Source organism: Ptychodera flava, chromosome 22 (assembly GCF_041260155.1).
Source record: "Ptychodera flava strain L36383 chromosome 22, AS_Pfla_20210202, whole genome shotgun sequence".
Taxonomy (NCBI): Eukaryota; Metazoa; Hemichordata; class Enteropneusta; family Ptychoderidae; genus Ptychodera; species Ptychodera flava.
Window position 1 is genome coordinate 7,305,463 of NC_091949.1, and position 25,157 is coordinate 7,330,619.

The 25,157-nt window shown below is 39.0% G+C and overlaps 1 protein-coding gene across 1 annotated transcript; it reads right to left on the bottom strand.

The window, feature by feature from the left end:
- Positions 1-987: 987 nt before the first annotated feature.
- On the bottom strand, positions 988-5,209 carry LOC139123411 (bone morphogenetic protein 10-like). The gene is made up of 2 exons (XM_070689553.1): positions 4,398-5,209; positions 988-2,130 (listed from the first exon to the last, which is right to left on the bottom strand). Exons 1-2 carry the CDS (start codon positions 4,888-4,890, stop codon positions 1,229-1,231), a joined length of 1,395 nt encoding a protein of 464 aa, XP_070545654.1. The 5' UTR covers positions 4,891-5,209; the 3' UTR covers positions 988-1,228.
- Between the last annotated feature and the right edge of the window lie 19,948 nt (positions 5,210-25,157).

A 25,157-nucleotide genomic window follows, 5' to 3' on the forward strand; every position in this document is an offset into this window, starting at 1 on the left:
TCTTTCCGGTGTGGGAACATTTTCTTTTCCCTCACAAGTAATATCATTTATGTGTAAAATAATAATAGCACGTTTCTTGGCATATTAGTTAGAGTATGCATCATTGATATCTCCCTACCAAAAGAAATTTCCGTTATTGTGGCCCTGACTACGCTTGTATAATACAATATGTCTTTGTATATTTTGACTTTGGTTTTGAGGTCGGATTCAAAATTTCAGCTAAAAGGAAAATGACTTTATCACAGTAAAGCTGAAACATTGGCAGACAATTATTCTCATTCATGTGACGCAAAAAGCACCCTAATTTGAATTGGATATTCTTTCTCTGGAAAAGTGTCCCCTCTGCATTAATCGTGTTGTTTGACTATTATATATACAACTTACAGGAGTCCTGGGTACTGGAGATGCCAACAAACGTGATAGAAGGTGTTGTGGCGGTGTTAATTGAATTTTTGGAAAACTGAAAAACTGATGTCTGATTACGATGTAAACTGTGAGCTTACGAAAGCGAGGCTGTCGCTGAGTGGTCCATCTTTTAATAAGTCTGCGAAGAAGCTGTATTGAATCTCTGAGTAAAAAAATACATCATGAATGTGAATCTTTGGCAATTAATTATTTAATCAACCTATAGTAATTCGGGATGCAATCGACTCTGCAAAGCCTCGTGGTGGAATTTTATGCAATAATAATTTTGAGGAATTTGTCCTTGTCTTTTTACTTGGGTCTATTAAATTTAGCTGGAAGTGGGTCCAAGTTGAAAGTTAAAATGGTGCCACCTACGTCGAAATTTGGTTCGTTGCCTGCCAGTTATTACCATAGAGTCATAACTCGACACTGTGAACTCAAATGAACCCCTCATATTTTTTACCATATGACATAGTGAATGAAATAAGCAGTGTATTTATTTATATATTTATTTTATTTATTTAAATAAGTTAAACCAATGAAAATATACATCATACTAGAGAAGACTGAGTTGTTGTTTTTGGCAGACGACAATTTGTCCATCTCAGTTCTGTCGCCGTGGCCAACAAACCGGATTCAAAAAATAGACAGCATAGAAACATCAATGGTATACATGGTCATCCGCTGAGAATTAGCGTCTTTGCTCCTAAGCGTCGTCTTAAAGTTAAGCCAATGGTTGTTTAAAAAGATACATTTTTTACTTGCTTTCAGGTGGCAGGTGATATTATTTCATAAAATTCAGCAAATCAGATTACGCAAATTTTCACCTGCAACCGCACTCTGCGACCACCATACCTTCATATTTGTATTTATAAGTGACAACACCCTGTTCATCGTAGTACAAAATAGACACCGGGTCCAGTTTTGTCGGAACACAACAAGCGCGGGAAGACAGGCTCGGGTCGACAGAATGCATCAACGTTTGTACAATCGCATGTTTAGTCGGTGACCAATGGGCTGGCAATGGAAATGAGCATTTTCCAGCGCACTGAAAAGCTTCATAACTTTGTGGCGCGATAATCCAGTCGTCCCATTTTATGTCTTTGAAATTTACATGCAGCGGCCGCTTTCTGCATAAATTTTTCAGTGACGCTGCACGTCTCATTCTTTGCACAGGGTTCAACTTTTCTTTCTTTTTGCTGAAACCAATGTTGAACTCATGGTCAATAAGTTCCTGTCGCTCTTCTAGTCTTTCAATGCGCCTTCCAGGACTTCTATCATTGGAGAAGACCACAAGAATCGGCTCTCGTTTTTCAGCTTCATTCATATCTATCCAAATATCTCCAGCCGCGATTTCGGCGATGTTTTCCACGCGCAGCAGTAAATTGTGGACACTACTCTGATCCTTGGCCCAATTCCTTACGGTCTCAGATATATCCATGGTCTGCCACCCATCTTTGATTTCGTAAGAATACTTCGACGAAATTGAGACCACGTTCGAATCCTGGTACTCGAAAATCGTCATTCGGTAAAGGACACCAGCCTTAAAGTGGTTGCTAAGGCTGCGAACTCTGACATATATCCGGAGTTCCGCCATGTTTACCCATTCATGTCGTGGGACACTGACATTAAATATCAAGTTGTATTCCCTGTGAAGTTTGTTTTGCAACAGCTCTTCATCTGGCAAATTCATCGTTGAATCGTTCTCCAAATTACCATGAACATCTGTAAAAAAGAAATTTTCATTTTCAAAGTACAATAATCACAAAAGACAAATCTTAAGTTTAAATAGTTTTGCATGAACCTCCATGTTTTCAGTACTTATCAGAAATGGTATCGCTTCTCTGCTTAACTAAGACTTGAAATTTCTTCTGGCTAGTGTCAGATAAGACCTATTTAGGAAGTTGACTGGCATTTTGATCTTAATAGACACACATTTCACAATTCTTCGCGCACGGTCTTTTTAATGATTAAATGCGCGCAACTCGGGATGAAATATTCTGACTCTCACATTGCTACAATTCTTTTCTGGGGCTCTGCTTGTGAGGGTTCATTTTGAAGCTCTAGAAGTTAGTAAAATCCGCCTTAGATATGTAAAAATCGAAAACTTTGTATTTCCCCAGACAGTTAACACAAAGATGGTGGCCATTCTGAATCTAGAAATCGGTGAATTTGGGTAATCTGTTTCTTTCAAATCAAACTTTGTGACCCATATTGTTAGTCTTGATTTGATATGAGTATGGATGAAAGGTTTTTCACAAAAATTTTAAAGTTTTCAACTTCGACGCACATACTACCTTAAAGGTAATTTTGGACGGTCAAAAAGGCATTCACCTGCATGTTGAACTCTACGAAAATTGTCCAGATCCCTCTTTATTAGGACTGTGGAATTATAATTGAACCCGACGAGGGAATTCAGCAAAACCAATTGTGCGTTGTCTCACATACTGAGATCACCGTCCGAGTGATATAATGGCACATTAAAGGCGCAGACGACACTTTTTGCCAAACATCACAAACATTTACGTCTTTCAGATCTCGTTCTCGTTTTCTTACCATCAAACTTTTAGATATGGCACAAGGAACACTAACAATCGCGACTGTCAAAATAGCCTACATATGTTCTACGGCGTGATCACTTATCGTGCGTTTGAACACAATATGTCATGCCCACTGAGTTGTTGATGTTTGACCCTAATTGCAATCGAACAACTGAAAGCTAAGGGGAACACATTTTACAGAATGGCGGTAATGGCGGTAATTTAGTGATAATGCAGATCGGAGGCAAGCAATGAGTTTGAAAGACGTGTCACACAGACCAAGCGGTAATGTACAATGTCCTTGGGTACTCATCTCCTACAATGAATGTATCACATCGACATCGAATTCAGCGGCGACGACTGAGTGAGCTCTCCGTGAAATCGTGCGTCATGATGGTGAGACTTTGGTGAACTCTGCCTTGCTCCTTATACTTCTACGGCCATTATCGACGTAACAGGAAGGTTAAAAACTAAATTCTAGTCTAACTCCATTCTTGCATCAAGTTTGGATACCCCACAACAAGACACAAACGTTCAAAAGTTCAATATTTGTGTCAGGTATCGAAAATGATAAACTATAAACGCAGTTGTTTGAAAGCAACGCAGATATCGGCGACTCTAGCATGTAACGAGTTATGTAGTATAAAGTATCTTAAACAGTTATGTTTGGCAAATACTACGAACGTCAAAGTTCAAAATGAACACGTAATAAGACTATCTTCATTTGTACTGCCGATGTTGACATACAATTCTTTCGACGTTAAAGTAGTAATTCCCAAAAGTCGTTGCCCTTAAATGATAAACAAACAGACAGACATGCAAAATACCCGCCATGGTTTATGTACAATTCAACCTTTGTTATTTACAATGACTGGAGGCTGACCGTGCGACACGCAAATGCTGACTTAAGTCAGACAATTTTAGATAAAGAAAATGTACACATTTAAACAAATTGATATTTATCGTTCAGAGGGGGGAATCTCACTTTCATTCTCTGACGAAAAAATGAGCTTCAAAATTACCGACCGACTTTGTGGAATTTTCAACAAGACTGACTACATAAGTACGCCCTTGACGATACTTTTCGAGTTTTATTTTCTTGTGAAAACAACTAAATCATACTCAACACCTATTCGTGGTTGCATTAAATGCCCGCCTAAACAGTTATACATTGCCAATTTTAGAGTTCATATGAACATTGTGCACAACTGCATACTGCAGAGGTAGAAAGGTGTTTGCAGTGCGCAAATGTACTGCTACGGACAGATTTTTTTACGAAGTTCTAGACGAAGTAGGTATCGTGAAACAGAAAAAGGATATCGGCGTATTTTGGTCGGACTTCGATTTGCGTAGTCCTGTATCCTTTTTTCGTGTGTAAAGTCACAGTCCCTGGTTTAGGGGCTGCGATATAGTATTAAAACTCCTGATGCGAATGTGAAGAATGTTACGTACCTTCGTTGAGGAAACTTCTTATTATACTTGCGCTCGGATGGGCGTATTTGTCGTTTGCGAACTTGTCGTACAATTCTAGCATATACTGTGGCACTGCCTTAGAAGATACAGGGTCATCTCCACCTTCGTTGTTACTACTAGTAACGTCCTTTCTCACGTCTTTGGTTTGTCCAGCTATAAACTGATGAAAGTCGTAGACACCATTATCGTCGACATCGCTGTCTGCACCGTCGTCTTGATCTAGGAGATCCGGGAACTGAGACCGGCGCACTAGGTTTCGTTGGCGCGTTCCTGCGTCCCGGTCGCCGTAGCCCGCCTCCGTGTTTTCTTCAGAATCTGCAGTGATGGTTTTTTGGTCGTTACTCGCCGAGTGACTTGACGAGAAACGGCTACCGGCTGCTGGGTCTGTCCTGATACCCCTAGCGAAGAGAGTGCTTAATATCAACAAAATACACACACTCAATCTTCGACTCGAAAACAATTTAGCCACCATCCTTGTCAAAGCAGCCAAACGCTCAAAGACCAAAAGCTGTTACTTCAAGATAGGCGCTACCACTTAAGGTCTGATTCAGATGACTCCAGTTCACCTCAAGATATGAAACCTCCTTTGTCAGGTTTTTAAAGTTTGGCTCGGTAGCTTCGAAATATTTTTCTTGGGTTTATAGCAAACGTTGGACTTCCTAATTTAGTCAGCATAATGCTTCATAATTCCGCACTCGCTCTGAATTCCGATTTCGAAATGAAAAGTTGCGGTGGTCTTGACATCACTGCCCGGCGTTAAGTACATGTTTACATAGTTAACTGCAGCAACATGCGATTAAGGAGATTAGTCATCTAAACTGTCAGAAAGAGGCCGATAAGACACAGAATCAAACTCACACACCCTCAAAATGACGAAATGAATATTCTTTCAACGAGACCTTCTCACTGTACTGTAAAGGCGTTCAGAAAATGACAATTTCTGCGTGTATTTCTATTAAAGTGTTGCGAAAGTCCAAATTGCATGCAAAGCCACCGACGATAAAAGACGCAATTTTGGAGCCAGTGGCCTTTAAGGGGGTTCAGATGTTGCTAAATGGGCTTTTAACCGCTTTTTAAGATCACTGATTACACTAAAAGATGGTCCAGCCTCGCCTCGTTACTAGCTTTAGGACTCAAACAAAACAACGCATTCCTAAATTAAGAGCTCTGATAAGGCAGCGTTTCCAACTATTTTATCGTGCATCCTGGCGTGGAGAAGTCATCAGCTGCGTTCCGTACGTCATTCAACGTGAGAGTGAAATATTGACGCTGTCGTGCGGCACTAATTATGACCGATCACCGAAAATGTTGCTAATTTTGTCATACTATCGGAACTATTTCAGCGTCAGAGAGGCATCTGGGCTAAACATATGTCTAAGCAGAAAAATGCAGAGCAGAAATACTCTACTTATACGACTTTAAATGCTTAACCTCCTGGTAAATGTGGGTCAAAAATTCTAAGACTAACCTACAGATAGGTTGAAGTGGTGGCGCGCGATTTCTTCATTCGACTTGTGGACACTTTCCCGCCAAAACCGTCAATGAATCGGCACTCTTTCTATTTCTGTACATTCGTTGAGAGAAAGTGACATGCTGTCTTCAATGGGAAACTGCTTTCCTAACTTGAATGAACCACCCTTTTAAAGGATGGGGATTTAGCCGAGCGGTTTTAAGTGTGGTGTCTCGGCTCGGTGATTGGATTACAACGTTCGAATCTGCTCGAGAATTAACTGAATTGGAGCGGATCAAAGCAGATAGTCTGAAAAGTTGAACAAGACTTCGTTAATTCACATTGTGTTAGTTTTAAAACGTAGAATGATACATAAATAGTTTTCTGGAAAAAAATAGGCAGTTACGTTACGAAAATAGCGTTCTTCAATCTAAATATTTCTTACATGACCTGTAGAAAAAGTTTTCAAGTTCCAGTTCACGTAAAGTTCGTTTGAATTCACGTATTGCAGTAGATCAAGGAACAGGTCACAGGTGTGTTCTTTCAAAGACGTCATTTATGGCCAATATATAATGACCAAGGTGTAACAGATATCGGGCTATTCTTTGCGTTTTGACAGAGTCTGTGGAGATTTGTGTGTCGAATGGTTCGCATGGAGATATGTGCCCGAATTTTGAAAGGAATCTGGTGCCACTCTACAATCCCGATGAGATGGTCTGCAGTCCACTCTGACAAGAATTACCACGACAACCCATGATTCTCACATACACCGTGACAGCAGATCAGCTACCTGTTCTTTTTATCTATGATCGGTCATTTGTCTTTCCTGTTCGATTGTAAAGGTTTAACTTACTTAAAAGGAGACTAGATGTAACTTTTGATGTGTTCACCGATATTGATCTGTTTGTGAAAGACAATGGCTGCTCTCAAAACCGTGTCTAAATGCCTAGTCTTTTTCTTGTCAACACAGCCTGTATGTGTGTGATACAATATGTTATTTTCGACAACCTACCCTAAGTCAGAACCGGAATTAATGTATCAATAATAACATCGCTTATTTCACATTGCTATGTTTGCTTGGCTAACACTTTACGTTCAGCACCATACTTCAAAGAAAAGATGAAAAGTTATTGTATTGTTCCCTCAAAGTACATATGGCGAGCCCTTTAAATTTAGCAACTTCAACATGCAAATGTGGTGAGTATGAACCCGTTCCAACACTAACTCGAAAACACTGGCAAGTGCGTGGCCATATTGTGAGACGATACAGCGTTGTATGTTAAATTTTTCCCTCCATCCGGGTACTTCGTTAGATTAATGTGTTACAATCCATCAACCTCTCGCCTAACTGTTAGCCATGTTTCGATTTGGATTGATCAGTGTTGTGAATAAATAGTTCGAACAGATAAAAAGGCCTCGCACGTGATCATGATTCACATCGGAGCAGAATTTATTGGTAATCAATTTCTCCCAAAATGACGTCTAGCTATCAAAGAATTAAGGAGTTGTCAGGTATTTTACGTGAAATATGCTACTTGACATACCAGCAATGCTGTGCGAACCGCAATTAGCACTTAGATGAAATTTGAGATGGGTTATTTGGGCGGATGTAAAATATATCAATCCACATGCGAAACGTCGCAACTCAGATTTCCCCCGCAGGGTATGTCACACTCACCTCTGAGAGAGAGAGAGAGAGAGAGAGAGGAGAGAGAGAGAGAGAGAGAGAGAGAGAGAGAGAGAGAGAGAGAGAGAGAGAGTGTCCAGGAGGATTTATGTAAAACATGCTATCGGAACAGACTCACAGATAAATAAGGGACTGGTCACAAATTACAGAGGGGTGGGCCGGTGTTTTTTGGGGGTGGGTCGCCATTTTTCGCGCAAGCATTTTTGAAGGGTCATAAAATTTTGTGCAAGCCTATGGGGGAGGGTCACCTTTTTCATGCATCAAAGCTGAAATTGCATGTGCACGTTATGGAATACTGAAAAAAGAAAAAAATACCTCCTGGCACTTTCATTTTCTGCCATTACCATTTTCGGCGCGCCCTTCGGGCGCAAATTTCAGGTATAATAAACAATGTATTGATGATCCAAGCAGCCACATTGATTTATGTTGTCATGATTTCTACTTATTCAACACTATTGTGCATAACTGTCCCCTAAAATGACTCTTTCAATAACAATTTGGGAGATTACTTATTTGACATCATTCTCCCATTGACAATACAGGTTGGGTCGGTGTCAAACGTTCATGTCGCTGTATGTACATTTTTTAATTTTTTGAGGACATTGACAGAATACAAACTGTTCAGAATAGTGCATAGTGTCATCAATAACAACTGGAAGCTTCAGGTCGAACAACTTTTGAATAACAATTTAGGATCAGATAACCTATGAGTTATTTGTAGTTTCCTCATAGCCTACAATGTATAGTGAATCAACATTTTGGTGAAATTCCAAAATCAAATTTCTTGCACAACCATGAACTTGAAACCACTCTAGTCTAATCATGAATATTAATACTAATAATTAGGTGTACATAAATGCACAGGTTTACCAAGTTTTGTATTGGAAAAAAATTATTCATAGTTTCATCATAGACTGCCATGTATAGTGAATGGACATTTCAGTGAAATTCCAAAATCAAATTTCTTGCACACCCATTGACTTGAAACTACTCTAGTCTAATCATGAACATTAATACCAATAATCAAGTGTACATAAATGCACAGATTTTCCTATTTTTGTATTGGAAAAAAATTATTCATAGTTTCATCATAGACTGCCATGTATAGTAATCGACATTTAAGTGATATGCCAAAATCAAATTTCTTGCACAACCATTGACTTGAAACCACTCTAGTCTAATCATGAACATTAGTACCAATAATTGAGTGTACATAAATGCACAGATTTACCTATTTTTGTATTGGAAAAAAATTATTCATAGGGTTCACCATAGACTGCCATGTATAGTGAATCAACATTTCGGTGAAATTCCAAAATCAAATTTCTTGCACACACATGGACTTGTAACCACTCTAGTCTAATCAAGAACATAAATATCAATAATCAAGCATACATAAATACACAGATTTGCCAAGTTTTGTATTTAAAAAAAATTATTCATAGTTTCTTCATAGACTACAATGTATAATGGATCCACATTTCATGCGAAATTCCAAAAACAAAGTTATTGTACACAGATGCACGTGTTACCACCCTCTTCTAATCAAGCACAATTATGTCAATTATTCAGGGTCATATATACACAAATAGTGCATATTTTTAATTCTGAAATTTTTTTTTACAGTTTTGTCATAGACTCCCATGTATAGTGGATCAACATTTTATGCGAAATTCCAAAAACAAAGTTATTGTACACAGATGCACATTTTACCACCCTCTTCTAATCAAGCACAATTATGTCAATTATTCAGGGTCCATATATGCACAAATAGTGCAAATTTTTATTCTGAAAATTTTTTGACAGTGTTGTCATAGACTCCCATGTATAGTTTTGTCATAGACTCCCATGTATAGTGGATCAACATTTTGAGAGAAATTCCAAAATCAAATATCTTGTTCACATGTGCACTTGTAAACAACCCATGCTAATCAAGTATATCTATATCAGTTATTAAACATCTGTATATGAACAGATATAGCTAGTTTTTATACTGGAAAATACACGTTCGTAGTTTTCTTATAGTCGACTACATGTATAGTGAATCAACATTATCGATAAAATCTAAAAATTACATTTTTTGTACAGGCATGCACTTTTTACCTGCCACTTCAAGCAAAGTACATTTACATGAATAACACACATATGATTTGATATTTTTTGAACAACGCGTTATATCGGCCACATTTTGCCTTCCTTTCGGGAGGGCGACTTAAAAAGTATAGCAAGTCAGAAGGGGGTCTTTAACACATTGCGGTTTTTTTGGGGGGTATTGAGTAACAGGGGAGGGTCACTTATTTTCATGCATGGATAAGGGGGAGGGTCACTAATTTTTGTGCATGAACTTTTGAAGGGTCACTATTTTTTACGAAGCGGTTTTTCGAAAAACACCGCCCCCCCTGTAATTTATGTCCAGTCCCTAAGCAGAGACACAGTCCATCTATCTGAAACAGACGTGGAAAGAGCCATGGTAAAACAGACAAACACGTTAACATAGGGACACCAGAACAAAAGCAGTTAGTTAGTCCAATGTCACAAGGAAGTACGTTCACCTTGTACACCTCGAAATGGAATCTCGAGTTACTGTTTTCTCTGGCATTAGCTCCGGTTGGATGAAAAGGAACTCATAGTTCTTTTGGTAGGAAACGGTTGAATCTATGAATCATTCTGAAGTAGTGATTGACAGAGTAGTGCCCTGTAGATATAAAAGGCGACCAAACTTGAGAAGTAATCAAAAGCTGCATGAATTTCTCTTTCATACAAGAAATCTGTTCGACGCTCACCTGAGAGCCCACTCAGAGGACAATTTCAGTGTACCTGTCAGTGTCCATCACTGAGCCGAATGACATTTCTGACATTTTCTATCAAACAGAATAAAACAGCAAAATAACGATAGAAGAAGGCGTGTTTGTCCCTTTCAATTGTATCCAATTATATTACCAAGCCCTGTCTGTCGCAATTTATTTGGTCGAGCTGAACCACATGACTGACCACAAACATACAGAATGGTTTGTTTACATGCTCAGGAACATGAATAACATCGTAAACATCGCAAAACATAAATTGTGATTTGTACAAAGATCATTGTCAATCATAAAATAAAATGGAACACTTGTGGGTCAAATTTAGACACTTTTTCAAAACAATCTCCGGATTTGCAAAATTTGTACATCGCGCCCACTATACTCACTATCAAGTTCAGTCTGGTGCCCCGTTGTCTCTCGCGTTGGAAATTTTCGTGAATTTTGACGGTTTCTTGGGTTCGTTGATAATATAATGGAAATAACAGACTCCGTGCTGACCATTAACATTGTATGGGCGCGGCCGAGAGGAAAGCCAAAATTAACGGGCTCGGAAAGCCTCGCCCGTTCATTTTTGACTTTCTCTCGCCCTTGCCTATAAATAAACGTTAATGGTCAGCGCTTCGTCCTTATTTCTATAACAATACGCTACATAAAGTTGAACTATGTTTCCGTATACATATTGAGTCTGATGCAACTATAGGCACGCCGCAACCTCCCTTGATTCCAAGATAAATGTTTTCTAAACTCATTATTGCTCAGTACAATACACGATGTGAAAACTTATCATTTCTGTCGAAGTGACTTAGTTGACCTTTGTATTTTACCATAATCCTACCTAATATGTTTCATACCTGTCTTTTTCATTATATGCTTGGTTTACTTGCAACTCAAAGAAACGCCTAAAATTGAAATGACCAGCAGCTGTAACTTTTGATGATATTTTTCCACGATTTTTGTTTTTTAAAGTCATCTACAGATTCTTGTCAATCTATTCCCCAGTGCATGTTCAAACACGTATAGCCTTTCAACAGCCGTAATAACTTGATAATGCACTGTTATTGTTTACATTTGTATTCTAGTCTTCACATGCTCAGGCTTTAGTTGACAAGCTGACTACTGTGAATCTCAATATGCTTTAGGGAATAGAACGATAAACTGTTATGGACATTAAAAACAAAATTAGTGACAAAAATTAATAAAAAGTTACAGCGCCTGGCCATTTGAATGAAGGAACCTGATATATCTCTGCTCGTTAGTTAAAATGAGCCTCGTGGAAAGTTTTTCGGACACTCAATATTTTACAATACTTGTCTGGTCTGCTGGACTCATCTCGCAGTCCTATTTTGTGAAACCAAAACTTCATTTTTCCCAAGGCACATCGGCCATTTTCAGTTTGAAATACTAGTATTGGTAATTTAAACCAATCTGTATTTTCAACTTTCTAAATATCATGGTTCTGGATCTACCACAAGGCTTTCACGGAATACGTGAAATGTGAAGCTGTCGAGAATTCAAATCTGGAATCGTGTCAGCGCCACGGTTCCAAATGAAGACATCCGTACAAATCTTTCGTTTTTCCTCTAGCTGCACGAAATGAAAGTCAAGAACGTGAGTATTGTTACATGGGATACCAGGATAAGACTGAAGAATTCTTGACCAAAGACAAGCTGCAGTAAAATTAAACATCGTTCTAGGGGTACTATTGTGTACATGTGCCATTAAACGTTAAAGGCAACTTCCAAGACAAGCATAGATTCTGGGTATGTATGTGTATATGTATGTATGTATATGTGGAGGCATGGCCATGGGTGTACGGACGTCGCTGATTACAGGAAAATGATGTCTGCTGCCCTCTATCGGTAAGAGCGTAGTTCGTGATTCACTTACGATAAGTTCTTTCTCCTACGGTAGCCCGCCTCTCTGCTGTTTATATCGTTTTCTTTGTTTTCCTGTAGGAATAATGATCAACAAAATGAAAATAGTGCCTATATATGCAGCCGTTGGGTCGTCTCTGCAACTTTCGTTTCTAAATTCCTCTCCAGCAATAAGGGTTTCGTCATCATACATTATTTTTATTCTATTGCTGTCTTAATATCTCAGACAACCTCGGGGCATGTATTCTGTTAGTTTCTGTACTATTGATACGAAATCTGTCTGACGTTTGACCATTTTAAGCGTGAGTGACCCCACCCCCTTTGAAATTCAGTTCGCTGTGTTAACGTTCTGTTCCGGTCGTTTATTGCTTTTCGTCTTTCCGTCGTCTTGGCATACTCTCTCAGTAGAAACCTTTCTGACTCACGATTTAAGTTGCAGATGATCGATCGCTTTCTCCTTGAAAAAATTCTCGTCTGATTTTGAGTTCATCGATGATTTAGGATTTCAATTTGAGCTTCGAACCAGAGCGAAACGAACCCAGCACTTGTTATTGTAACCTTCTCACATCATTACAAAGTGTGAATATTACGCTGATGCTTAATTCACTATTCTGCAGCACCTTTTCATTTTTCATATTATTATTATTAGACTTAATTTAAAGAGGGTAATCTGAATTACAAATCAAATTAATTTACATCAGAGCCCTCTGAGATCGAGCTCAGAAAAGTACACGCGTATAAATATCAAATACATGTACATACAGCAAGTGTACAAATAAGGATCAGTAACATCTTCATTATATCACAAAAGAAAATAAACTAATCTAAATTTGAACCCTCATTCTTAAACTTCCTCATAAGATAATCTCGCAACTTTACTTTAAAAGATGGCAAAGTTGAGCTGTTTCTAATCGAAGGCAGAATTGTATTCCAAGTACTCGCAGCACGGAAAGAGAAAGACTTTTGACCTGTGGCAGTCTTGATTTTTAGAAGATGCAAATTTCTATGACTGGCACAACGGGTGTTCGATGAAATTCGGTGAAAAACGTCAGTCAAGGGGTGCGAGATTCGATGATTTGAATGATTTTCATATCAAACATTAACATTTATAAAATAGAGTAGCTGCTTAAAACACAACATTGAAATTTGAGGGCAAAACACCTGGCAAACAGTACATATATGACTATTTCGAAAAACTGTGTCGTTTTGATTCGTTTCGGGAACAAACAAAAAGATGCATGTTTATGATGACCTTACTTGACCGATCACGCCCAGCCTTAATTGACTTTTTGTACATAGTGAAAGTCACAGCGCCCCCTTACGCCAGGCTGCTCAGTATATACATCAAAATTCTACAAATAATGCTCATTAATGACTGCCCTGATTTTGCTTGCACTAGAGTACATAACATTCCACTCCAGACAGAGATATTATCATTTAGGTATTAGCGGCAAAAATGCCATTTCAGTACCTGGCGGACCTAAATTGATATTTGATTTACATCTTCCATTGCCGGGAAGGTCGAAGGTTGCAGGTCACTTCAGGTCAACGCCTCTGCCAGTTAGATTAAAGAATGAGATATTAGAAATAAATAGCAAAGAAGCATTAACCGGTCGATGCAGACATTTTAAATACGAACAAGGTGTGTCACACATGTCCCAAGGCAATGTTTTAGAAGCTCTAAAATCATCACAAATTGAAAGAAAGTGCAATTTGCTCCTAAGGAGAACTAGTGTGGCGCCTAGGGAATTGCCGCGAGCTTAATCAGCTACTCAGAAATGTCGATTTTTTCTGGGAGTCTCGGGAATTATATAGTGCCCGCGAGTGCCAATGTTTGTATACTTGATTATGTCGGCAACAAGACAGGTCCAGTTTGTTGTTACATGTTCCCTGTAATTGAAGGTATACACTGAAATTAATTATGATGTAATGTCGGGAAAATGAAAAAAGTACGTGAACCGTTTACAAATTATCTAATTTCCATTAATGTATGTGAGTCATTTAAAATTTGCGTGTAAAACTGTTTATTACAATATCGATGTGTTCAGACGTATACCGAGTTTAAATTGACGCGAAGTGCTTTTAGTCTTCGGTACTATATCTCTGAAGATATTAAATACCTTCTTTGTAAGGATTTTACTAAACATCTTCAGAGGAAATTAAACGACGATGGACGTTTGTCGAAGCCATACAAGCCTCTGCGATCACATCGTGACTGCGGGTAACGATCGCTGCGAGAGGAAAGGGGATAGTGGCTGCACTGATTGCGAAACCGAGCAAACATCGAAACTCAGCAGCGCTAGCAGAAAAGTCCATTGTTATTTATTCCTCACGACGGCGAAACGTGAAACTAGATAATCTTAAATAAAAAATGAGATCAGTTGCGGGTACTTTTATCCTCTGTTCATAAATCATCGCCAGCGGCCTGTAAAACAGTATAAAACAATAACGCGACCTTCATTTAATTTTAAAGTGTAATTAGCAGGTCATAACATTCCGAATTTACCTGATGGAAAAATGCGCTTGCAAAAACGCCGGTGCAGACTCACTGTTTGCTTTCGAGCAATGTATTGCTATAAGTTTCCAGCCGACCTCAATTTATTAGTCAACTACTAGGTTTGCACGAATTAGCGAACATTATAAGGACCAATTTTCCAATATAAGGTTTGGCAATGTACAAAACAGTCACTATAGCAGCTAAAAAGAATTAAAACCAGAAAATTGTATTCTGATATGACTGCAGGATACATTTACTTATGAGTGGTAACACCATTAGAGACGTTTTCAATTTTTTATATTGTATAGGCGGGGCTTCTTAACACTTTCAGCCATTTGTTGGATGAGACAGTCGGTAAACAACCGAATATTACCGGCTGCAAATTCTCGCCAGTGAGACCCGTTTACCTTGCGGAGGCAGTGACATGATGGACTTTAATATGAATTTAATACGAGTGGAAATACATGGCTCACAAATTATATGTTCCATTCTCTTCGAAATTTTTTTTTTGAATGGGAGACAGAAATTGACAATATACATGTCTGCCAACCCGTGACCTCCACTTTGTTAGGTGAAGTGAAATCACAAAGATGCTTGCTCCATTTCATTCCGCCTGACACCAATTACAGTTCTTGAGTTACGAAACACAAAAGACACTGAAAGGAAATCGCCCGGGGGACGCTAGATTTCTCTAAATTCAATATGAAAACCTTAATCTAATTTTCGCCGATTATTGCTTAAATGACAGAAAAATTGAGGGGAATTTTCATCCCAAGTTGGGCACGACCGAGAAAACTGTAATTTTATTTTCGAGGTTGCCATGACGACGTCTGTCGGTGGGTCAAAGTGATTTCCGCTGCTACCCACCTTGTCACATTGCAGCAGAATCGATTATTACTAACTAATGTATTTTGCGGTTCATATTCGTGGCCACATTCCATAGAGAGAGAACCGTTAATTGGGTATGAGGGACGCCGGTCAGAATTCCGACGCGTATAACTCACCTCATGAATATTAAAGAGACGTATCCTAGCAACATGGCTACGCATCAATTGAAACATAATGCCACTTTAAACTAATTCTTATTACTGAATCACTTTTCATTCTGTTTTAAAGGTACGCCGCTACCTTTATTCCTGTCGCTCAACTGCACACTTATATATAATGTCTATACATTTATCCGACAATATACATTTTATTTCGCGAACTTAGCCGCTCCAAAATCGACACTCCTTCATATAACTTGTTATAAATTTTAAATTGCGCCGAACAAACATCGTGCACAAAGAAACGTAATAGGTAAATGTGCATGGGAAGAAATTGATTATGAAACAGAAAGTAAGCGTGAAGGGGTGAATTTCCATTTTGTCGGATAAAAAAGGTTGTGTATTCCACCAGAAAGTTGACTGTATTTTTTATTAGCAAAGGCTGCATTGACAAGTCTAAAATCGTGATGTCTTTGGAACAGTACGTACATACAGACAATATGTGAAATAGTGGGAAAAGCTCGTGCTCAACAACACCCACCGATACAGAAGACAAAACATTTTCAAAGACAATTATTCAACCTAATATCGATAACCGGGTGTAGGATAGGTATACAGGACTGCATGGTATACTGTTAGGCTCAGCTTTGAAAATATATTGGTTGATGTACTTCCAGCATTGACGTATCTCCGTCTCTCTCTCTCTCTCTCTCTCTCTTCTCTCTCTCTCTCTCTCTCTCTCTCTCTCTCTCTCTCTCCGTAAAATTACTTCAAGCCTTCAAAACAAAGAAATAATATCTACAAGTTTATGCATTTCTTTAATCTTTAGACACTCAACTGTGCCAGTATTTTCTAATTCGAATGGCTAGACCGTAGAAGAAGAAAAACTCTTTTGGAGAGAAGACCGCTGTTTTTAGAACACAAAGAAGTTTTGAGATTCAGAGGTTCAAGAGAGGTTGATAGAAAAGCACAACATTTCACGATTTTTCCCTTACATTTGAAGATTCGACTTTGTTCGTTAGAAGGGACGACTAGCCGCTATACAATCTTTGTAAACCTAGCATAAGAAGAGTCATAGTAAGGCAAATTTAGATTTGCAAATAGTCAACGGAACATCGATGAGACTCCCTTGGTCGGCTTTTTATCAATGATGTTTATTTGACGTACACTTTCATTCGTTTTATGGTAAAAGGATGAGTTCATGTCACATACAATATAGCGCTCCTCGGTTCCAAAAATCGTCTACTTTCAACATGAAATCTCTCACTCGAGTCAACCATCGACAGAATTTACCAAAGCTGATGACGACACTTCTTATTTCTCACCTAACGCCCTAAAGGACAAGGCGTTCACACATGAAAGGAACACCTATAATTATTCGCGTTGGTAATATCCCAACTCATGATCGAGAATGAACTCTGTGACCTTAGGGATGACCTGCGTGACCTTGGCATCCACCGTTTGACGACAACTATTACGACTTTCACATCGATTGTGTCGAGGTGAAATTGATCATGAAGTCCCCCGTCTCGTAAGCCAGCACGTCTTTGATCAGAAAATCGCGTAGATGAACTCCAATCACACACACCTCGGCACTGAAATAAATTTACAGATTGCAAACGAGTACATTATTAACGTTGACAATGATGGGATGAAATGAAACCGTATATTTCACCCCTCACACTAAAATGAAATCTCCTGGCAATTATGGTAAGATTAAACGTTTTCAGTGGAATTTGCTTTGGCTTACATCTTAAATGATCGCGGTCACACCTTTCAATGATTTATTGCCGATTACAGATGACCTTTACAAAACCGCTTTCCTTCTTTGAAAGAGTCTTCCGAACGGGATTCCTTCAGGCGCATAAAACATGTTACCTTGGTAAATATCTTTTGCTAATGGAGTGTACGCCCTGGAGAGACGGTTTTTGAATAATGGAAAGAAAAGTCGGGAGGTCAGACAACTCATCACTTGTAAAAATGCAGAAAAGAATGAATACCTAATTAATTTATTCATATACCTCATATTATATTTCCTTTCGTTTATATTTCAATAATATTCCCTGCGAGACTTTAACAACATTAAATGCACGAATTCGTAAAGTATAAGCTCATCTCCTGTGTAATGTATAATTTAATAGGAAATGCGCCTAGCAATTATAATATTTGTCCTTTCACTGTTACGGAAGTGATAAGAAGATCCCAGAAGGCCATAGGTTTTAAACTAAACCTTTTGTATGTTGTTATAGTCATTCTTTACGGATGGAAGGAATTCACTCTCTCTCTCTCTCTCTCTCTCTCTCTCTCTCTCTCTCTCTCTCTCTCTCTCTCTCTCTCTCTCTCTCTCTCTCTCTCTCTCCCCCACACAAGCGTTGGTGGTGAGACAGCTTCCCTGATAGTATCTCGCACCATTTTGAAATAAGTTTCTCTGAATAATACCATCACATATGCCGTGCCTTCATGACGGATCTTTTTTTTCCTCCGAACGTTTCTAACAGCTTCCCCTCTCAGCCATCCCGTGATTTAGGACGTTCCCGACTTCCGTATTAGGAAAGACATCGATTTAATTTTATGGAGCCGAAGATATTGTGACCAAGGGAGCAGTCTTACTGAAAGCGGTTACATTTTCGATTTCCCTTTCAAGTGCTCTACAAAGCAGCAGCGACCCAGCCTTCAAGTGTTCGTCCCATGGTGACACCAATATATCATTGTTCATAAAGCTTAACCGTCTTACTGATTTCTAAAATGTAATACAGAAAGATCAACCAACAGGTATTGTTATGAGGTATATTTTCGTAACTGTTCAGAATAGATAACTGTTTATATATAGCAAATCACTGTACAAGCTTTTCGATAATCCACACATTGTTAGGAATTGAAGACCACCGGTACTTGCCTGCAAAGAAACACAATTCTCTCGCATCTCTTTTACCTGGAGTGACATGCAGCTGATAATCACTCCCGGTAGAAAACTAACTTCAGCATTACAAATCTCCAACGGGCATGCCTCTAAGCCCATGAAATAAAATGGTTTTCGCGAAGCATCAACACAAGAAACCCTTGAAATTCCTCTGTCAATGTATAGGTTTCCCTATAGCCTGACAAAACACGGTATTAAAGAAAATACCTCAGTGCGTCTATTTTGTGTGTCTATCATGTTGAAAGAATATCAAATGAGCAATGACTGCCATAGTTGATGAATGATCATGTAGTTTGCAATATTTTACTAACCCACCTATACATTGACGATAAGGGAGAGCACACTTAAAATCTCTCAATTCTTGAAACCTATGTTATCTGTGTCTTCTCTTGTCCGAAGCACAAGGTTGATTTAGTCACATACAGCTCCAATCGACTGGAGATTACTTACAGGAACTAGATCTCGTTTACTTTACTCGGTGTAAGTTCCATGTACGTTTCAATACTTATGCAAATATCTCACATTAGATACGAAGCGAAATAAAAACAAGATATCTTTTGTTTGTTTGCCAAAGTGAGTGCGTGGAGAATAACGTGAACTGTAGGTTACAAGTAAAAGGGTCGGATTTGAACATTTCCCCGACTTACCGAATGAGACAGTCTCAATGCAAAAACTGTTTGAAGCGCATGTCTTCGGCAGACCGTGTCATAATGACACAAACGCAAATGAAAACTGAATATGATTTCTGAATATGTGGCAATTTTTCCACAGCCGAGTTATGTCTCAAAAAGTGGACAAATTCTACAATACCATGGCAACTCGTAACGTGCATTAACGGATTTTCGCCTTATATTCTGCTGTCTACAATGGACATGCCAAAGAGTGATCTACCGTTCAGGAATTTAATTTGTCCAGCATTGCAGAAAATAGATTACTAAACTGAAAATTGTAGAATTTGTGCTGCCACGTAATCATTGGAACTGTATATTTTGCAAAAAATTATATCGACTGCGCCAAAACAGTAATAGGTTTACTATAAATGGCCAGAAAAGTACCATGGGCACATCGATCTTCACTGTATTCTTGAAATTCAATAATTCGAGGAACATCTAGAGTAGTCAGTTTGTTCAAACACAATTCTTCGTGATAATTTTATGATATGTTTTGGTCAGCATAGTGTGAAGTAATCATTTATAAGATACAAATAGTTACCAAGGGTTGAAAGATTCGAGTAATTTGGAAAAAAGTTAATTTTCTTATGTACATTTTCGGTCAGACGATCTATGATATGCTGCATTTTCATCAACCTTCCGTTCGTATCATTCTTCTAGCTATGAACCCATGCCACGGACGGTGTCAACTTGTTCAAGAGAATTAGAAGAGTGACTCGGCAAAAGTCAGAACTAGAAACTTGGCATCGATGTTTGGGTACTGTACAATTAAATTGTACGACAGGCCTTCATGTCAAAACATGGCGAGCAGTTTTTAGTAATTTAAATTTATCGTCTCGTCTCTTACATTTACGTGCCTGGAAAGTAATTCACATCACACTAGTTATAGAAAATTGACTATCGGGATGTTATTGGGGCTGGATTTAGTAAAGGAAGAAACCTTTTTGTAAACTAAAGCAATGGCATGCAATAGAAATAATCACAAAACATTTAGCGCTTCTCAACCCATATGACCCTCATTTACTATGTCAACAGACAGTATCCCCTCTCTGCATTCTAGAAAAATGGTTGGTATCAACTTGAAAATTTGATGATGAATGGCATAACCCAGTTTCATCGCTTCGCCCCTGGCTCCTAATAGAGCCCTAGAAACGTGATCACCTGAGCACCTACATGTAAACGAGGCGTCTTGACAACGACTATCCAATCAAAAAGTTATGTCTCCTCGGGCTATGCGCGATTACGCGGAAAAATGAAAAAAAAATGACGTGCATTATATGCATTAAGGCGCTTCTAATCTTATTTTGATGGATCTATGGTGGTTGCTTGGCAACTTCACTCGTTAGCCGTCAAAATCTGTTGTAAACGTGTGATAATGTGAGTTTCATTCCTTTAATCACCGAGTTAGTTTGCATTTCTGAACACGATATGATATTTTCACTGCGTTTTATATGCTGTGTTTTAAACAGTTCAAGCAATCACACTTAGACGGAAACATACTTCTAGAAAGCTTTCTTTTGAACTTGGGTTAGAAGCTTAAAAGGACAAAGTTTTGGCAAATATTTTAGTAAATATCTTTATAATGCTTGTTCAAGAACACAGGTGCATTTTCTTCTCGGTGAAATAAAAAATAGTTGCCATGCCAGCACAATTCCTAAAGTACAATATGGAATGATGTTGCTGACAAATGAATTCTCACAGTCCGAATTTAAATTCAAGAATCAGCTGTGTAATTAATACTGATTCAGGTTGTTTTGAAAGATTAAGCACCGGTCAATCTGACACAACGCCGAACAAGAAACTATATCGCAAACTTGAAAAAAAATACTGGAAAATACATCAAAGTTACAGCTTCAACTGGAGCTTTGACTTGGCGGTTTGCATTAGACGTGGATATTTGAGAACACCGTTTCGCCGGACTGATGCAATGTCTTAGAGCTGTGTTAGGAAGACATGCATAACAAGTTTGACGAAAGACTTTGACCAAAGATGATCGTATTCAAGTTACAATATTCGATCTAAATTAATCATGATCGGAATATATTTCCTAATTAGCCCTGCTGTTTCCGTCACATCGGCAGACGCTGCGACTTTTTAATCCTCATGCAGAGCTTTCTATAGCGCCAGATACTTACATGTATCTCTCACTCAGATTTCTGTCGACTCTGAGTCCTTGAAGTATCGGCGACTGGGTAAGCGAACAATGAGATAAACTTAATCTCTTCTCAAATGGCAAAGATGTTGGTGAATCTCCCGACTTGGTTTCAGTTCGCTAAATATAGATTATTTTTAATTCTGCCTATGTGTATTGTTCATAATCCATATGTGGCATGTACGCAGGGCTAGGTTTTCAACGGATCAAAAAATCCTAATCCAAAATGGCGCGCAGTGATCATCGCTAGTCGGTCTTCAATACCTTGCTCTGGCGTCGATCTCGCCGGTGTTTCCCTGGAGACGTCTCACGTGCGCGCCCTAGTATCGTACTTTTTCTGATCCGAGAAACAGCGGCTCTCTTTGCTGTTCGTAAACGTATCAGCCTGATAACGCAACCCTGTGAATTTGCCAACATCGCGCCGACGGGTTCGGAAAGCGTAATGAGCGAATTGGCGCGCTCTGTGTTTTTGAAATCTATATGGAATTAAATCCTCCGGAAGAAAAAAGAAACTACCGGCGGAGAAATAAAAGCAAATTACTAACTCTGCGGAAAAGGTCGACCTTCTGACTGCATCCGCGCCAGAATGACGTAATCAAATCACGGACATAAAGTCGCTGGATTAGAAATCTGTGCCCTGATAATTTCAGATCCGCTATCAATATGCTGTCAGTGAAAACACGGCGAGAGGGAAAGCCGAGCAACGTTAAGAATAATCCCTGTCTATATCTGAAGTCTACATTATTCACTCGGGGACTAAGATAAGAATCCATACAATGGATAGAGGGGGATTCTTACGATTATCAGATCGCGCGTGAGTTTCCCGGGCATTTAATGTAATGAGAGAAGATATCGAAGGATTTTTGTCTCCACTTCCAGCTAGAATACCTTGCAAGGATACATGCAGCCGGTGTGATGAGTTTTCGCCAGAAGCGAGCTATTATGACAGAGTTCGTAATAAGTCTATAGCATGATGCATTTCTCTTGTCTGGGTGAGTTCGCGCTTGCGTAGTCCATCATTCACGCGTAATTTGCAGAACAGTATCTCGCCGTCGATTTTGTTGGCTACGCTTCCCGTGGACTGATTTTAATGATAGGAAGGAAACACAATTATCAAATGTGTATTTAAGACTGATCGTCTCAGTCGTAGAGAATGCCCGCATTATCTCTCCATTATCAATTATTATCTCACTCTTCATGTCGTCAATGAGTCAGCCAGGCGGACTTTGTAAGGGGATTCCAAAATAAAATGAGATTTATGCTTGGCATTCGCCGTTGTTCGAGAGCTCAGACAGACCATTTCTCTCGCGGAGACAAGAGGAAGCATGCGCAAAAGACGAAAAGGCACAGACAGTCGTTATGTGAAAGTGTTCTGTCAACAGACAGCATTTTAAGTGAAATACTGACGCAAAGACGTTTGACAATAAGCGGTCGAGAAAATGATGCACTAATTGAGTGTCTGACGAACAGGTGTACCGCCGAATCGTGCAGGCGTTGAGATACAAAAGCTATGACAGACTAAACACGATGAATATTTCTTCGCGGAAACTTGATCAGTAAAGAACGCTATCATTTACCAGATTCGATAATGTTCATTTAATAATATATATATTCCTGGTCCCCGTACTGAGAAATCAAAAATATACTGAGCGCGGTTTTTAAGGTGAATGTACCCAGGTATCTTTGGACGAATGTAGTGTGCATTTTTCAGCCAGGCAAACTAACACGCTTTCTTTTGAAAATGAACTGTTTCTATAGGTTGTGCGAGAATGGAATTCCCGATGCCAAAAACTTCACACATTTGGCAGTGCAACGAAACTTTTAGTTGAGATGATATCCCAACGGCGGGACGCTATAACCGCGCCTAATAAGAACTTAGACACGGTAAAAACGATAAGATATACAATTTTAAATGAGCTCTGGCAGTGTTTATTCTGGTGATCGTAAATCAGGGAGACACTTGCTAAGTACACCTCATGAAAAGACAGGGATATTAATCCCCTCATTGCATTAATAGCCATTGCTACATTTCTGCGTCCATATTCAAAAAGACGCCTGGAGTCGTCAGTTCATGCAGAGACGCTCTCTGGCGGTGATTTTCATACCGTCTACTCTTGCCACCAATTAGGTCTAAAAGGTTTTGGAATACAGTCGAAGCCACTTAGACGTCTGGCCGCGGTGACATTTATGAAAGTGTGCGCGCAGAATTCAGGTATTACCGCCGCAGTGGTTTTGCCATCAAAAGTGATTTGCGCACGTTTGTCATGGCCGACAAACTGAAAGAATTCGCCCCGGCGTTGCGCGGTATGAAACCTTTTTATCGATTCTGAAACATGACGGCGAATCGTGGGAGCTAGTTATATCATGACATGAGGGAGAAAAGCTTGTAAGCAAGGTAATACGATTATATACTACTTCTCATTGTGTTCAGACATTGCATATGAGCTGACAAAAGGCCACAAGTTGAAAAAGGGGCACGGGCTAATCCTTAGTATTCAAACAGGGAAAAACAAGTGTTCCAAAGAAACAGTTTTATTTCGCAAAAAATGCGAAATCTTCCATTTGAAGAAACAGTTGAATATTACAAGGTACCCAAAGACTTTCATCCAATTTCTGAAATGCATTTTCCAAACTTTACTCTTGAAAATTACATAATTGTGACCAAAAGTTTGGCATAGTCATCAGTGTAATCATTTCTGTATTATTCGTTGCACTAATAGCCTTGTTCACGGTTACAGGTTTGTTACTAAATATAGCTGTACGCGCGCGACATCGGACACGCAGCTTGAAATGCGGACAAATTTTATCAATGTTGCATGCGAGGCTGTTTTTGCAGCTTGTACTCTGAGTCGTGAATATGTTTTTTAGTATTCACTGTTACACTAGCAGTCGCCCACTGAGATGTATTTTCGTCGTTCTTGCATGCGTAATTTTCAAAAGCGTAATCTAAAAATGCGGACAAATATTATTTTTGCATATCAATGAGAGAACAGTGACGTAAACTGTGAACGGCCCTATTGAAGTAGCGAGTGGAGAACTGAGTCTAACAGTACACTCAGGAATTTTCAGAAGCGGGAGGGGGTGTGGGGGTGGAATGATGCGGGGGTCAACTTCAGTAACGTCTTCATCGAGCGTGTTTGTCCCTTCTACAAATGTCTTCGCCTCAGTGAAAGTAATTAACACATCAGAAACAAGAATTAAAACAAAAGAAAGTAATTTTTCCAGCAATAGCCACGTGTGTAAGTTTTATGAGCCCATCGTCGGAGTGATGAATCGTTCCTGTGTATCTCACCCTGGTGTTGAAACCAGTGGAATTAGGATGTACCAACTTAAGAAACAATGGCAACACTGAGATGACATCAAATAAATGGCACTTGTTTTTAAATTTTAAAAGCAGTTTTGATTTTCGAAAACGAAGGTCTTGGGCAAATCAGGCTTATCTTTTCAGTGTTTACTCGTAACATCAATGATGCATTCACCTGTACAAGGAATAATCTAATGAAATCAATAAATCACATCAATAACTTCACTACCCGCCACTCTGTCACCGGATGACCGGAACGACATTTTATAACATTAAAGAAACGCGTCAGAAATTCCCTGTATTTCATCATTTGGTAATCTTACGCGATCATTAATCATGATTTTGCAAAACATACACGTTATTTTTCAAAATCGACTGCCTGTATGGCTAGATT

Coding starts and splice junctions, on each gene's coding strand:
- LOC139123411 (XM_070689553.1), bottom strand. CDS start 4,890: ATGGTGGCTAAATTGTTTTCGAGTCGAAGATTGAGTGTGTGTATTTTG. Junction 2,131..4,397: donor AAGAAGTTTCCTCAACGAAG/GTACGTAACATT, acceptor TCTTTTTTACAG/ATGTTCATGGTAATTTGGAG.